The 16,373-nt window shown below is 31.4% G+C and overlaps 1 protein-coding gene across 7 annotated transcripts in view; it reads left to right on the forward strand.

Moving 5' to 3' along the window:
• Window positions 1–16,373, forward strand: part of LOC118203215 (uncharacterized) — a 216,513-nt gene that overhangs the window by 196,329 nt on the left and 3,811 nt on the right. For 6 of the 7 annotated variants that reach the window (XM_085824172.1, XM_085824168.1, XM_085824169.1 and 3 more), the window contains 4 exons: window positions 1,956–1,998; window positions 4,543–4,630; window positions 8,926–8,990; window positions 14,216–14,383. In XM_085824172.1, the coding sequence (XP_085680298.1) occupies window positions 1,956–1,998; window positions 4,543–4,630; window positions 8,926–8,990; window positions 14,216–14,383 (364 nt within the window). Of the gene's footprint in view, window positions 1–1,955; window positions 1,999–4,542; window positions 4,631–8,925; window positions 8,991–14,215; window positions 14,384–16,373 lie in introns of those variants that run through there. The other variant, XR_015043104.1, reaches the window with a different exon arrangement.

The raw sequence follows: 16,373 nt of genomic DNA on the forward strand, positions 1-16,373 counted from the left end.
TTAGTATTTTACAGTTTGCTTTCTGAAATGATATAGTTATATTAATGTCCTCTTTTGTAAACTGATTTTTATCAAAATTCATATTAATGTAATTTTTATCCTGTACATTTCATTTTAATGTAGATCTGTTTCCATTTTAGTTTGTTAGCATATAATTTTTTATGTGCAGTTCTTTGGATATTTTGCTGTTATTTAAAATATGCAATTAATATCTTAAAGTTTTGTTTATGTTCTTAATGATTTCAGAATACAGTACAAAGTCTGTAATCCGGACGTCCATTATCTGGAATGATCTATAATCCAAACCTCAAAGCCACAAACTTGCGCATGTGCATTTAATGTTTGCGTAAAGTGTTTACCCATGCGCGCTTCCGATAGTGAAGAAAGTGACAGAGAGGTTATTGAAAACGAAAATATTTTGATTGGCAAGTTAGTTGGTATTCTCGACACAGCAATTACAGGACTTGAACAGTGGAACTTTGTAACTGAACAAGAAATTATGTCTGTTTATAGAATTAAAACGAAGCAACTTAAACAACATACATTGAAAGAAATGTTTAATAAAGTAAATAAATATTAAGCTTTTCTTTTTGTAAATTTTGATACCCTTTAGATCATAATTGCTCTTTATTTCATAAATTATGGTTTCATATTTTTAATTGTATAATTTCTGCATGTCATCTTACCAGATTTAAATTTATGACCTATAATCTGGAAAAAACCCTAATCCGGAATCGCCGAAGTCCCGATGAGTCCGGATTACAGACTTTGTACTGTATATATATGTATATACATTATTCCTATATTCTGAAAGCAAGAATTAATATGATGCTTACTCTGTATTTTGAAGAAAATTTTTTAAACACACAGAATGCTTTGAACACTTTGGTGTTGCTGACTTCCTCACGAGATATTGTAAAATGTGGAATAAGCGAAAAAATAAAGCCATTCAATCCGCAAAACTTAAGGAAGATAGCTAGCTTCATGATAACATATTTGTATTTATTGCTCAAATACCAAAAGTGCAAATAATTTTTACTTATTAAAATATCAACAGAATAAATCTGCTAACCATGCCACATGCATTTTCTTCCTTTGTCCCATGATAAATGTAGTTTGATATATTAATAAAATTTTGAAGAGTTTGACAAATTTTAGAACTAGGTTATAGTAATTATTTGTAAATTACTATATGTGAATATGTTTATGAATACAGTATACTAATAAAATTGTTAAATATAGAAAGGCATTTATTAAATTTCATTTCATGATAATGATATATATATATATATATATCATAATTTCAAAGCATACAAGAGGAATCAGCTTGCGGTCGTCATAACCGAGGATAGGTATTTTGGTGTGCAGTTAACACTTTAGCAGCTTTCGATAGTTTAGTGGAAAGATGGAAGAAGATGTTGACACAATCCAAATTCAGCTAATTACTATCTTTATTTCTAGGCACATTAGAATCATTCTTGGTAGACAATATACTTTTCGATCATGAACAATTACAATAATTTCTCATATGCACAGGTTATTGGGAGCGACATGCTTTTAGGTTGAAAAGCAGAGCAGCGGCGATATTTTAGCAGTAGCAGAAGCTAGAAAAAGAATGACTTAATTAACTGTCAGAGGTATTTGTACCAAGTTTGATGTACAAGTACAGCTAATCTATGATTAGTTAGTTAATAGCATTACATAACGTAGAAAAATCTCAAATTTGGGAGAACAGATAAATTTAGGGCGAGAGCAACAAATTTAGATTGTTAATTTTGAGGTGGCCAATTATGTTTTAATGCAGTTATCATATTTTGCCATGTCTTACATATATATATATATTTATATATATGTGTGTGTGTGTGTGTAAGCTTATTTTCTGAGTTAATTTTTGAATCTTTGGTAAAAGTTTTTGAAATTAATTTGTTTAATTATTAAATTCAATTTTCTTGCAGATGTGAACTCGTTATCTCCAAAATCATATTCAAATTCTTCCAGGTGAGACTTTTTCAGTTGGTTCATAAAAGAAAGAAAATATGTATTTTTTTATACAAAAGGACAATACATTAATGTTGAGATACAATATTTATCTTTTATAATCATATTTAATGGACATTCAGTTAATTACTGCAGAATGACATAAAGTACAATTATGTTTTAGTTTATTTAATCATGGCAAAGTATTAGTATTCAATGGCTATCTGCCTAAAGGGAAAGATGCCTTCGTGGAGGGCTTTCTAAGAGAAACTGGCTCATATACATGTTACATATTAGGAAAACGATGAAAATGCCTATGCAGTTAGCCCATTTGTCGTGATTCAAACCCCAGACCAAACAACCAGTGTTACCGCTAGCTTTACTGCTGGCGGGCAGTTACAATTTTGAAATAATGTTATGAAATGATATATAAATTATTATAACATGTATCTAGGCTTATAATGACTTAAAAATTTTTGCCACTGCCTGAAATGCTTTTGTAAGATCATTTAGGAAATTCTCCTATAACAATATTGTTCTATACAGATGTTTTTAAACCTCCTTTTTTTCTATATGAGTACATAATACAGTCAAAATCTTTAATCGGGACTTCGGCGATTCCGGATTATTGGTTTTTCCGAATTATAGATCATCAATTTAAATCTGGCAAGATGGCATGCAGAAATTATAAAATTAAAAATATGAACCATAATTTATGAAATAAAGAGCAATTATGATCTAAAGGGTATCAAAATTTACAAAAAAAAAAAGCTTAATATTATTTTGTTTACTTTATTAAACATTTCTTCAACGCGCGCATGCATAAAGCATACATTAGGTTTAGTTGAAATTAGAAAATTACAACCAGAAAACTATTTGATGTGTATTCGTGATATTTATAATGACAAGGAATTTGATTTAAATTATATCAAAGACGGAGTACATCAAGATGAAATACTACATTTAGTAAGGAATTATAAGCTGAATAAAATAAAAACATCTGCCATGAAGATAAGGATAGTGCTGACAGATGAACTTCCAGTTCATTGGGTGCCGCGATGTCTCCCCCTCCCCGCAGAGCAGCGTGAAATTGATAAACAGATTTCGGAATGGTTAGAGAAACAAAGGATATGCCTTTATCCACTTTTTGTTTGATGGACATCGAAACATGCTTTCGCAACTCCAGAATCGGAAATTCTTTTTGACATAATCGAAAGTTCAAGCTTTATTTTGTAAAATTGCTCTAACAGTCTGCAAAAAATAATAAGCCAGATTCAATTAGAAGATTAAGGAACAACGCAATCTGCAACATTAACTGAAATAGATAATTAGATAATTTTAGCTTAGCTTATACCGTTCGTTATACATTAAACGTGCATGCGTCAATGCATAAGCACATGCATAAAGGTATTATGCGCATGCGTCAACACATTAATGCGTTGACGCATATGCAAAAAGTTTGTAGCTTTGAAGTCCGGATTATAGATCATTCCGGATTATGGATGTCCGGATTAAAGACTTTTGACTGTACTAAATAATATGAATAATTTTAGGCTTAGCTATAAACATATATTGGAAAAATTTTAAAGTACTTATACCTAAAAGATCAGCTTTCCATGTTTGAGATAAAAATAATCAGCAGGAAATAAATATATAACAATCATCTTGATAGGCATTTTTTAGACTGTACAGAAGAGACATACAGCAGCATCAAGTAATGAAATTAAGCAAAATTCAATTTTAGCCTGGTATTAGTTTTATAGAAACTATCAATTTCATTTAAACCGGGTAATGGAAATATGAGCTTACTTTGTTGCTAAATTGCAGATGCTAGGATCTAAGGAGTAAAAAAAAATTAACAAAAATCAACTTAGGTTCGTATTAGTTTCTTTTTTACTTCTCTTTTTAAATAAAGCTATCAGTTTTGAGGGAATTACCCTTCATATTGCAGCAAGTTTACTCCAAAATTTATTGTTGTATTAAAATTTTGGTTGCTTTAGGTCTTTATTTTGAATTTTCTAAAATATACTTTAAAAATAATATTAGTGATATTATGCTTTAATTATATATACATTTGAAACACTGTTTTTGTCATTTCTGCCAAATTACCTCTAAATATGATTATTCTTTTTTCCCCTTTATTTTAGAAGTTATTATTCATGCCATTCATAAAAGTTATTCCTAAAAATCTCAATCATACAGCCAGTCACTTGGATTATATTAAAACAAACTATATTGCACATTAAGTTCTGAAATTTATCTTCAAATAAAACTATGCTTCAAAAACTGATATTAATCCAAATATTTTTTTAATATTTATATTGTCATTGGGAATAACTTAATAATAAATTATAAAGTGATTTCCAGCTCTCTATAACACATTTAAAATTTTGAATAGAATTCTAGTTATAAAACTTAACTTGAAGCTAGTTAAAACTTGAAATTATTAAGTATGTCTAGGTTCTTATATTTCTCCGTATTTGTATCACTTTCTGATAATTTTATGTTTATAGTGTTGATAAATGTGTTTTGCATGCATTTTGTAAAAACATTCGTGCATTACAGGTGTAATTCTGCAGTCAATGATAAATTGCTAAAATCAAGTTCTAATCCTCCTTCACCTTATTCTGCAAGCACACCAAGTCCTATCTCAGTAAGATTCAATAAAATTTTCTTCTTGGAGTATTTCAAATATATATAACTTTTTTTTGAGTAGTAATGAAATATTTAAGATTCATATAAAAAATCATGTTAACTTTTTAAGAGATTTCAAGATAAAATATTATTATTCATTTTTCACAATTTACATGTAGAATTTTTACTGTAATACATTATTAAAAAAATCGGAAAGGTTTCAGATTTTAAATTACATCCAAAGGGGCATGGGCATTTTTAAAATGTTTTCTGTGTTACCTTTATTTATTACATATCATGTTCTTTGCACTTAAACCATAAAATTCAGTTCAACAGCAATGTCGCAAAATAATTTTAAAATGAGCATATCTTTAGAATTTCTGATACACAGTTCCGCACACTGTAAATAAAAAGGTTTTTTCCCCCGTAGAGTTTTGCCATTGCTTGCTTTTAGATCATTAAGTTTGTTAATAAAAAATTTGTTAAAGTTTTACAAAATATGAAATCGATAATAAAACAAATTCCTAATTTCAAATTTGGGCTTTCAGATGCCCATATTTGCAATAGGATTATGTCATTCAAAACTGGATATCTCTAGGTACTGTTGTTTTATCACAATACGAGAAACATACATACATTTATGCAGTTTCTTCATTATTTAATTTTTTCAAATATAATACAGGGCGATAGTATTTGGTGGCAATGATTTGAAAAGTGATACAGCCTTTTAAAGTTTTCTTTGCAAAATCGCAAAACGAAAACAATGGTCTGTCAAGGACAAAGCCCCTTTGGACTAAAAAAAAATTGAGGGATTTTGCTAAGTTATTTAATTTTTTGGTACTTTTCCGTTTTGCCGGCGCAAACGATAAAGTCGCCAATAATGGTTTAACTGATGCCAGACGAAATATCTTCGCTGGTAACCTTTTACGCCTCAGTTTCAAAACAAGTTGAAGCCATTTCTTATCAGATTGTTTCTTTCAATACTGGCATATAGAATTTTTACACGATATTTAAATTTTATCCCCTAAGACAATTCACGGTAATAAGTCAATTAGTTCTAAGTCAATTAGAACGCAATTACACCGCTCATCCGAAGGCGAAATCAAGTGTTAAATTCATCAATTCTAATGAGAATGCACTAGCGAAGTAAAGCACTGCAGTTTTACATAAGTTCTGAGTAAGCTATTCGTACGAATTAAAATAATTCTTGCATTTAAACTTGTATTCCAAATTAAGATTTAACTTGAAATTAATGTAGATAATTACTGAGCGAATTAGATTTTAGTAGCGTAGTTTACGTGAGATGAGATCACTTGGGGTCACGTGATACGAACCGGCGAATCAGGATTTTGAACCATGAAATCATAGTAAATTCTTAAATTAATGTCTTTTTACAAATTTATTGTCTTTATTTATTGGCTTTTTACAAAATTTTAAACCATATTAAAATGTTTATGCCTTCAAAATAAAAAAAAAATTCTTAGAATTAACATTTTTATGTGTATACTGTATGTTGTCGCCAACAAAGTCTGCTTGGCGAGATTTGCGCCGGCGAAACGGAAAAGTACCAATTTTTTTTTAAATGTTATAAATGTAATATTACTCTATTTTATATGCAATTATATATACATTAATTGTTATCCTTATTTTAACCATATTTAAAAATATTTTGATAAATAAAAGCTTTTTTCCCTGTTCCTAAGTTTTAATATAAAATTTTAAGAAAATTACAAAATCAAAAGCAATTAATCCATAAACATAATATAAAATAAAATTTAGAATATTAAATTAATTATTAACATATACCTTCTGTTGCAAAAAAAATATATGCACCCAGAAAAAATCGAGCCACAATTACGAAACATGGCATGCAAATGTGGTTTGGCAAGTTGTGTAAATGATTAAACTTTCAGCATCAGTCAGCACTGTGGAGCTATACAACGTGTGCCTGAAGCATGCAGCTGGTAGAAATTAAAAGGGCAGGTGTGGCGAGTGACAAGTATTTACAACTATGCTGATCCATCATAGGGCTAAAAGAGGCTGGTTGATTGAATTGGTCAGCATATTGATCGAAGCAGTATGGTCATTGTCCATTGTTGGAATGAAGGCGAAGGCACAGTCAGCAGCCATAGTGGCTCGTTCCCGGCCATCAATGAATGTGTCAGATGATTGTGCAGTTAGAAGAGCTGCTATGTCTGCACCAGCAGTTACATTATCATTGATTCAATGCCATTTGTGATTAAGTGCCATAAGTCATAGGGATTTCTGGATATCCAGGGATATGATTCACAGAAGAATGTGCAATGCTGGGCTCGGATCTCGATATCCATTAAGGTGCTTGCCATTGACACTCCACCATAAGCAGTGTCATCTTATATGGTATCACTCTTGCTCAAGCTAGACAGTGTCTAATTGGAGAAATGTGATCTTCAGCAACAAATCATGCTTTTCTGTCAATGCTGATGACAGCCGCATACATATCTGGGAGGTGAGCAGTCCAATGTACCATTTGTTACTGAGCAGCATATAGCTTGAAAGAGGATATGACAGTCTGGGGAGAGATCAGCTGGAACAGCTATTCACCATTAGTTGTGCTGAGAGGTACTTTGACTGCTGGCAGGTATGTTGACATTTTGAAGTCGATTATACTGCCTATGCTAGCAAGTCCTCAGGCTCTGTTTCCAGCAAGACAATGCTCAGTGACATACAGCACAACTTTCCCAACTATGCCTTCGATGTTTTAGTGTCCTCTACTGGCCAGCCAGGTCTCCAGATGTTGAGCAGGAAAATTCAACCATATACAAATAATCCTAATTTGCTGATCAGTGCTTTATTTGTGGCCCAATCTATCACTGAGAAATTGGCAACTTAATAGACTCCCATGTCCAACCAAATATCAGCTTGTATAGCTGACAGGGGTGGCTTTACTACCTATTGATTTTTACATTCTTTGTATTGCTACTCGTAAATAAAAGCTTTTTTCACTAAAGTTTTCGATCATTTGTTTATCTACTTAAACACTATATTATCTGAGTGTCATAGTTGTGGGGCTCATTTCTGGGTGCATTTTTTTTTTTTTTTTTTTCAACAGAGTGTATTTCTTGTGAGGCATTATAAAATAACTTTTAATTCAAATTTGTTGATGTGATGTTGTGTTCCTGTGCAGGACAGAAATCTCCTAGGTTTTCATTATACAAAGTGGCAGTTACACACACATTCTCCACAGGGTTCAAATCTTGCTCCAAGCAGCCAAGTAACTGTACGGTTTCTGGAAATAGTGTGATTTTCATGTACAAAGTATCTGTTTCCTTTTGTGAAGTAATATATATAAGTGCACGACATTAGAATATAGTTAGTTGATTTATTATGATATCTAGACTAATTTTTGATTTTGCTTAACCATCCAGCACTATTAAGTGGGTCTATATAGTATATGATGCCAGAAAATCATTATTTTTTATAATGATTGTATAATTATACTGAATATAAGTATAAAAACTGGAGAACCTATAAAAATTATATTTAAAAATTTTTACAAAACTGATTCTTCAATTTGGAAATGAAATGAAAAAAAAAAAAAAAAGAGTAATTGCATAAATTAAAATATTTTTTGTAGTTGGAAAAAAATGTCTACACTCAGTATTTGCAAAAATAAAGGCTGCTTAAGGACTTTTATATATACAGTTATATAATGGAACTTTCTCAGAATGAAACACAATAGTTTCAGCTGCCAAATTTTGCAATATTATAGGGGGACGATTTTTTGTTAAGAGAAATATCTTTCATTGGTCAACTGTTTAATAGCATGTGTATGCTAATCTATATTAAAAAGGTAATTATTTTTCAAAAAAGTATATTTTTATATTTAATCTAAAAAATTGTACATATGTAATGTTATTACTTATTAATAATAAAAGAAAATACTTTCTGAAGTTACAACTGGAATCTGAAGCACATTTTACTTTATATTTATGAATTTATCTCTATTCTTAAATATAATAATGCATTTTCAATTGCTTTTCTAGTTATAATAATGAAATCTAGTTATGTAATTTGTTGAATAATTATTCAAAGTTAGAATGGTTATAATAATGAAGTTAGAATAATTATCATAAAGGTCATTATAATAATTATTTAAGGTCATTCTTTTTTAATAGACATTTTTAGGAATAACATACTAATTTTCTAAACAAATATATGGAAAACTAAAAATTATTTTTCCATTGGCAAATTCTATGTATTGTAAATTTTAATAATCCTATTAATTCTGAACCAATTATTCATAATTCTTATTGTATAAAATATATTCTTTAGGTAACAGAGGGAAGGGAGAAATTTCAGAGGGGCAGAAAAGGCAGTTGTCTTGTTGAACCAGTCATGTAAGTATTAAAACCATTTTTAAAATGATATTTTCAAAAATATGAAATTAGTTCTATCTTGTAATTTCTACATTTATGTTTTTTAGTAAATAATCTTCAAAATAGAGCAAATTTAGTTGTATTTCAGGTTCAAAATCAGGATAGAATCATGCTTTATACGAGGTAGGATTCAAAAATCCCAGACTGAGTCTATAACATAAAAAATATGAATTAAATTGCAGAAACACATCTTCCTTTGATATAAGACCCTTATGCAACAGCACACTTATACCAGCATCTGTAAAGTTCATCGAAGCATATCTGAAATACATTTTTAGCCATGTCCTTTAATTCAACTTGTGATGCACATTTAATTTCACCTAAGGATGGAAATCGACGACCCTGAAAGCATCTTGCCAGTTCAAGAAATAGGAAGAAATCGCAGGGTGCGAGATCAGGTGAGTAAGAAGGATGAGGCAAAACTGCTGTTTTCATTTTTGCAAGAAAGTCATTTATGAGTAGGGATCGGTGAGCAGGAGTGTTGTCATGCAACAGCACCCATGACTACTGAGCCCACATTTTTGGTCTCTTCTTCTGGATCAACTTACGCAAAGGACGCAGGATTTCGATGTAGAGTTCTTTGTTCACAGTGCGTCCTTCAGGGATAAATTCCAGATGCACAATGTCCTGGATATCGAAGAATACCTCTAGCATGACTTTTCCTTTAGAGCGATCTTGGCGGAATTTCTGCTTCCATGGAGATTGTGGTGATTTTCACGTTGCTGATGCTCTCTTGGTTTGCAGGTCATACAAAAAACACCATTTCTTATCTCCTGTAACAATTCTGCTAAGTAGTGAAGGATCTTTGTCAACAGCCGAGATCAAGTCTCCTGCCATTTCCATTCGAATTCCCTTTTGGTCTACGTTTAACATGCGGGGAACAAAGTGTTGACACACCCTATGCATGTTAAGATCAGTATCCGCTGACATGTGGCCTCTGATATCCCGACTGATTCTGCTATTTGGCAGATTGTCTGCTGCCTGTTTGCACGTACTGCTGTAGACATCTTTTTGATGTTTTCATCAGTGTGGAAAATCATGGGACAGCCAAAGCATTCGTCATCTTTGGCAAAAGTCTCTGTAGCACTCGTTCCGTAGGGAACACAAAATTTGATATTGATTCTCTGCCCAACTGACGCCATTTATTTCTATCGCAAGTTACTAAATGCACCTGTCTATAAAAAATGCCGTTGCCGCAAGCTTTCGACCATGTGATTTGGGACAAACCACTTTTAGAAAAGGGGCACGTAGTAACACAAAAACGTTCTCGTAGTCACACTATTGCAAAAAATTCTTATGTTATAGACTCAGTCCGGAAACTTTTGAATCCTACAACATACATTATAAAAAAAGAGCTTAATAAATATTTAGGGTATCATTAAATAAAAAATAAACAAGCATTTTATGGTATAACAACAAAAGCTACAATAAAAACTAAAAAGCAGTACTCATCAAAACTTCATGAAATAACAGTTCTATTTCAAATTCCTGCATTCAAATTTAATAATTTTTCTAAGAAAACACTGAAAAGAATTTCTTTTTTGAAGCCTATAGTTGCTTTTTTTCTCCTAAATCTACCCAAATATAGTATTGGTATATTACAAATGAAACTGTATAGCAAAATATTTCCTTCTCCCTAATACTGTATAATGTGAAAAGTAATTCTGTATTCTGGTGAGGGGGAGTGAGTTGTATCAGTAAGACATTCCACAAAGAAAATTTAAAAGTATTTACAGCTTCAAGCATAATCTGCAAAAGAAAGTGAGAGAAAAGAGTATATTATACTAATCTTAGATTAAGTGTATATTACATTATCTCAAGGGATGGTAAAAGTAAAACTCATTCTTTTTACAACAGAGCAATGAGAAAAGTAGTGTGGATAACCCAGCATATACAACAGATAGAATGCTAAAAGTAGAGTGGAGGGAAATTTAATGGAGAAGTCCGGTTATAGAAACAAAGATGAGCCAAGTACTCTCTGACTACTAATAATCATAGTTGTTGGTGTATGTATAGCTACTGAGCAAATTGTGAGCTAAACATATGAATATGAAGGATGATCTGCAAGTACACAACATACATTGGAGCTCATAATGACTATCTTCATTTACCAACTGAAACCAGCATGCAGATGTTTATAGTCCTGAAACTGCTGGGAAGATTGCAGCTTTTTATTTATGCTTGAGCTCTTGATTTCATTATTAAGGCCAGTTGTCACGTAGTATGCATTTAAACTGCATCCTTTTTTATCAGTCCCACCAGCAGCCAAGGAATTAAAACTATTGAATACTAGTAGCGTAAACTCGGGTAAACAGGCTAGCTGCATAGTTACCTTTCATGGTTTTTTGCATGTGTAACTGAATTCAAGCTAGTTTCCATTTGAAATTTTCCCACTAAAGCATCCTTTACCTTAGTTAGATATCGCTTGTGCACTTTGTTCAAATAATAATCTAATGTATTTTTTTTTTTCTGCTATAAACTTTTGATAACTGAAATTAGACATATAAGGGGTAAAATTGTATTTTTTTAATTAAAATTTTAATACACTACTATGATAAACTTGCAATCAGTTATTTCTAATCTTTCATTACAACTACATTCCAATATCTAAAATTAAATGCAACAAAATAAAAATACGTACCATCTAAAATGCTGCATCATGAAGAACAAAAAACGAGAGTAAACTGATCATTTGACTTATAGATCATGAAGAAAAGAGCATTTTATATAGCCTTTACATTTAAAGAAAGCGTCTTTACGCTTGAGCTTGGAGTATGTTAGTCTATGCTGTCAAAGTTCACCAGATGCAGGTGCTGTAATGCTGGGACACTTATTCGCCAGCCATCAACCAAGACATATTTGATGGATGACATGTCAGGAAAATATGTGGGTCAAAGCAATAATGGGACCTAGTTAGCAGTAAAGTATTATTAAATATTGCCTGTCATGTATTTAACTGCTGAAACGGGGCCACTGGCAGATCTTGAAAGTAAGACAGGAGCACAAAATCAAACTTCAGATGTGTAGTGGTAGCTATTAAGTATGTCAGCAATACATATTAGGGAGGTGCAGGAGTAAAATTCAGTGGCACCCCAAATCATAATTTTAGATGGCAGATTTGTATGGTGATGCATAATCCAATAGTATGAGATCTGTCATTGGTATCTGCTAGGCTTGGATGCAATCACTGCAGTGCTGTAGGCAGAAATGAGATTGGTTTGAAAAGATATTATACATTTGTCTGTATCTTGCATTCAACATACAAGCCGCATATGCCTGTAGTTGCTGATAATCCTATCAATGAGTGCCTTGCAAAGATTCCTTTACACAAGTTGTTTAATATTAATTCTTGTGCTACCATCATGATGTTGCTGAGCAATCTGTCATTGCTATGTGCCTACCTTCTTGTTCGGACAAGACTACTGTAATTTAGGTTAAAATGGCACGTTGAATAATGATTATTGGAGAAGTCAAACAACAAGAATCAGCATAATATTTGTAAATTTTACAAGACTAGTTTTGATGATTTAACTATAGAACCATTTTCCTCAGCTGCCTAAGTGCAAATGAACAAGATAAGTATGGTGATAAGATAAGGATTATTGGAGAAGTCAAACAACAAGAATCAGCATAATATTTGTAAATTTTGCAAGACTAGTCATTTTCCTCAGCTGCCTAAGTGCAAATGAACGAGATAAGTATGGTGATAAGATAAGCTAAGATTGTCTAGACAGGAGTTAAGCTACTGGCACCATCTATTGATGAAACAAGAAAACTAAAACATAATTTCATTAAAAGCTGAAGGTAAAGATGGATTGGAAATACGGTTGACTAGAAGAGGAAGATTTTTTTGAATGTAAAACGTCTCAATAAAATCTAATTCACCAATGGAAGATGTTTTTTGAATAATTTTGGCTGCAGAAATATTAAAAGTGTGATTTTTGGACCAGTACTGCTGGACAACAGAGAATTTCTTTACTTTTTTCTAACATATTTCTCATGTTTTTTAATATGGCTCTATTAGTTTGACCAATGTAAATTAAACCACATTGGCAAGGAATCATGTAAATACCACAGGAATTCATATCCAGAATGGGATCCTTAAGTATGGAACTGGGAATTTTAGACAGGAGAAAAAATGACCTGAAAGTTAAATTACTGTAAAATAAGCGCAATTTTATAGCTAATCAACATAGTTCTTTCTCCTAAAACAAGAGAGTGCCTTTTGATGTGTCGAGATGAGAATTTTCTAACTGCTTGGTTAATAATTTCTTATCTTATCACTGTATTTTGTTCATTTAAACTTAGGCAGCTGAGGAAGATGGTTCTGCAGTTAAACCATTGAAACTATTCCTGCAAAATTAATATTACACTGATTCGTGTTATTTGACTTCTGCGATAAGACTAACATGGTTGTTATTTTTGGTCTTTTTTTTTTCCTCTCCTTCAGAACTTACAAATTTTTACATTCCCATTACTATGGCCTGATTTTATCTAAAATGAGCACTACTTCTTGGAAAGATAATCTGAAATCTGTGTAATTAATAATAATTCTTTCATCAGACTCAGAAACTTGCCCAAACTATTGCTGTTTTCTCAATGAGGCATAGTAAAGCCCCCCATACAAAAGAACAATGAGGAAGCAGACAATTCCTATACTCAAAACAACCTATTCTACTTTTAAGTGGAATTACTGGTGTAAATGATTTGAATATTCTCTTGATGTCTGCATATAGTGTAAAGATATTTTTTCTTCAATTTATTGTACTATATTACAAAGTAGAAATTTGTGACATTTTTTAAACCAAAGTGATAATCTTCATTCTAATCAAGTCATTATTGGTTTGGTCATTAATCAATATGAATAACTGTGCTGTATTTTGTAGAAAATTAAAGAATCTCATGAAGTTTATGATTAGTACTAATTATTATGCTTTGGCATTTAGTGTACATTAATTATAAATGCATACATTTTCATTTACTAAAAATCTGGCATTATGAAAATTTTCCTGCTTTATACAATGCATTTAAAAATTATGTTGATACTTTCATTTTATTTGATTTTGCAATAAGCAGGGTGTGTAAGAATAGATATCGCATTCCCTAACTATATTTTCTCAGTTATAAGAAACTTGTTTATTAATGTCATTTATATGCTATAAAAAATTGCAACTCATATTTTCTAGGTATCGAGCTATTTACAGTTATAGCCCTCAAAATTCTGATGAGCTGGAACTTCAGGAAGGTGATACCATTTGTGTAATGGAAATGTGTGATGATGGATGGTACCTAGGAACATCTGTACGAACTGGAGTATTTGGCATTTTCCCAGGAAATTATGTCGAGAAAGTTTGGTGAGTTGTTTATGGTTTTTATAAAATAAATAATTACTTTTATTTCACTTGATATAGTGATTTCAAGCAATTAGGAGTTACTTCTCACAATTATATACTATATTTATTCACATATTCCCCCTCTTTTCTAGTTATACCACTTGAAAATTAGAAGGGAAAAATATGCAGTGTATAACTATTTCTGAAGAGATGGGATAAATGTTAAACATAGCACATTGAAAAGTACACATAAAGACATGTTTGTATGTGTGCTTTTTAATATGTTATGTTTGTGTATTTACAAGGACTTACCAGTTTCAATAATATTTGCTTTATTCACACAAAATAATTTCCTATTTGTGCATGTATTGTACAATGTTATCATAAAACAGAAACTTCTAAATCATATTTGGAAAAAAACTGGGGGGGGGAGGGGAATATGCATGTAAATATAGTATTTAAATATTAAGATTATAAGATATAAAACTGTAATCTATGAATCAGAAGTAAATTGTATAAAAGTTATAAAATTTAATTTAAAAGCACGAGTGTTAAAAGTTTATAAGTATTTATTTATTTATTAAATACTGCTTAAACTCAAAATTAAACAATCAAAAAAGCATATAAACATGCTTAAAATACTGGAGGAATATACAATGCTATCTTTGTAGAACAGTACAATAAATAAATTTTACAGGAAGGTATGTAATTGAAAGTAACATGATAGGATCTAAAAGTTTAGAAGAATGAGTGCATAGAGAATGCATATGTATAGCAGATCTACTGCAATTCCTGACCTCTCTGTGCTACCCCCTTCAGTTATGTTACTTGGTCAGTTCTGTATGTCCTGGTAATCCTAATCAGATGTTTCATGGTTGCTGATATATGAAAAAAGAGCCTTTGTTGAATAGCACATGAGCATTAAATTTTGTACCTTTTAGTAATTAACTAAACAGAAAGCTATGATTGTGAAAAGTTTCTGTATGGAATTTTTTAGTAGTTTCAAATGAAATGATGAGAATATTTTACAAATTGTTGCAATTCTACTTCTGGCAAAGACTCAGTTGCTTATCAGAATCATAATGGAAATGAACAGCAGTGTTTCTTAGCTTCTGATTAGCAAAAAGGCTTCAACTAGTAGAAGTTGGCTGGCAGTAATTCTGCTAATATTCTGAGAAAAGCAAAATAAAATATTAAGCATATGACTAACCCTTTCATGATTAGTGCCAGTTATATCCAACATCCACCAATTGCTTCATTCTGGCTAGCAGTTATTACATCTAGCAACCATCAACATATTGAATTTGAATTGTATTTAATTATGGCAAAGCACACTAGGGCTATCTGCCTAAGGGGAGGGATGCCTTTTGTGGAGGACTTTCTAAGGGAAACTGGCTCGTATACACGCTACACATGGGGAAAACCACGAAAACACCCATGCAGCCAGCCCGTTCGCGGGATTCGAACCTCGGACCGAACTACCAGTGTTCAGCGACTTTACCGCTCGGCCGCTGGTGGGCATCAACATATTGAATTGGTACAATTGGTTCAACACAAAAAGACTATGAAATACTTTTTCATATGATAGATATATGTGCCTGTAGAATGCATATTGTTTAGAGAATTGAAGACTAGTGCACATATATTTATGACACAATTATGTGGCTAAATCACACTGCTAACAAAAACATCACAAGATGAGGATGAAACACTAAAAACTCTATTAATAACAAATTAAAATTCATTGGAAAACACTCTCTCCTTATATATCTGCACGAAAAAATAAATTACGAAGATACATTATTTGCTGCAAAAATGATAGGTTATATGAATCCCATTAACTTCTGACTAATGCTGGAATGTGAAAGTATTCTTATATCACATTCAAACATACTAAATTATATCTATCATTATTTCATAATTGCCAATAAAAAACTCAAACTGATAATTTATTATTAAATTTATGTTAAAATACCGAATGAGGCATCATCAATATTGTCTTTATTCTTAA

Source organism: Stegodyphus dumicola, chromosome 9, assembly GCF_044657685.1.
Source record: "Stegodyphus dumicola isolate Sdum_Otavi_A_Nest chromosome 9, ASM4465768v1".
NCBI classification, from domain to species: Eukaryota; Metazoa; Arthropoda; class Arachnida; order Araneae; family Eresidae; genus Stegodyphus; species Stegodyphus dumicola.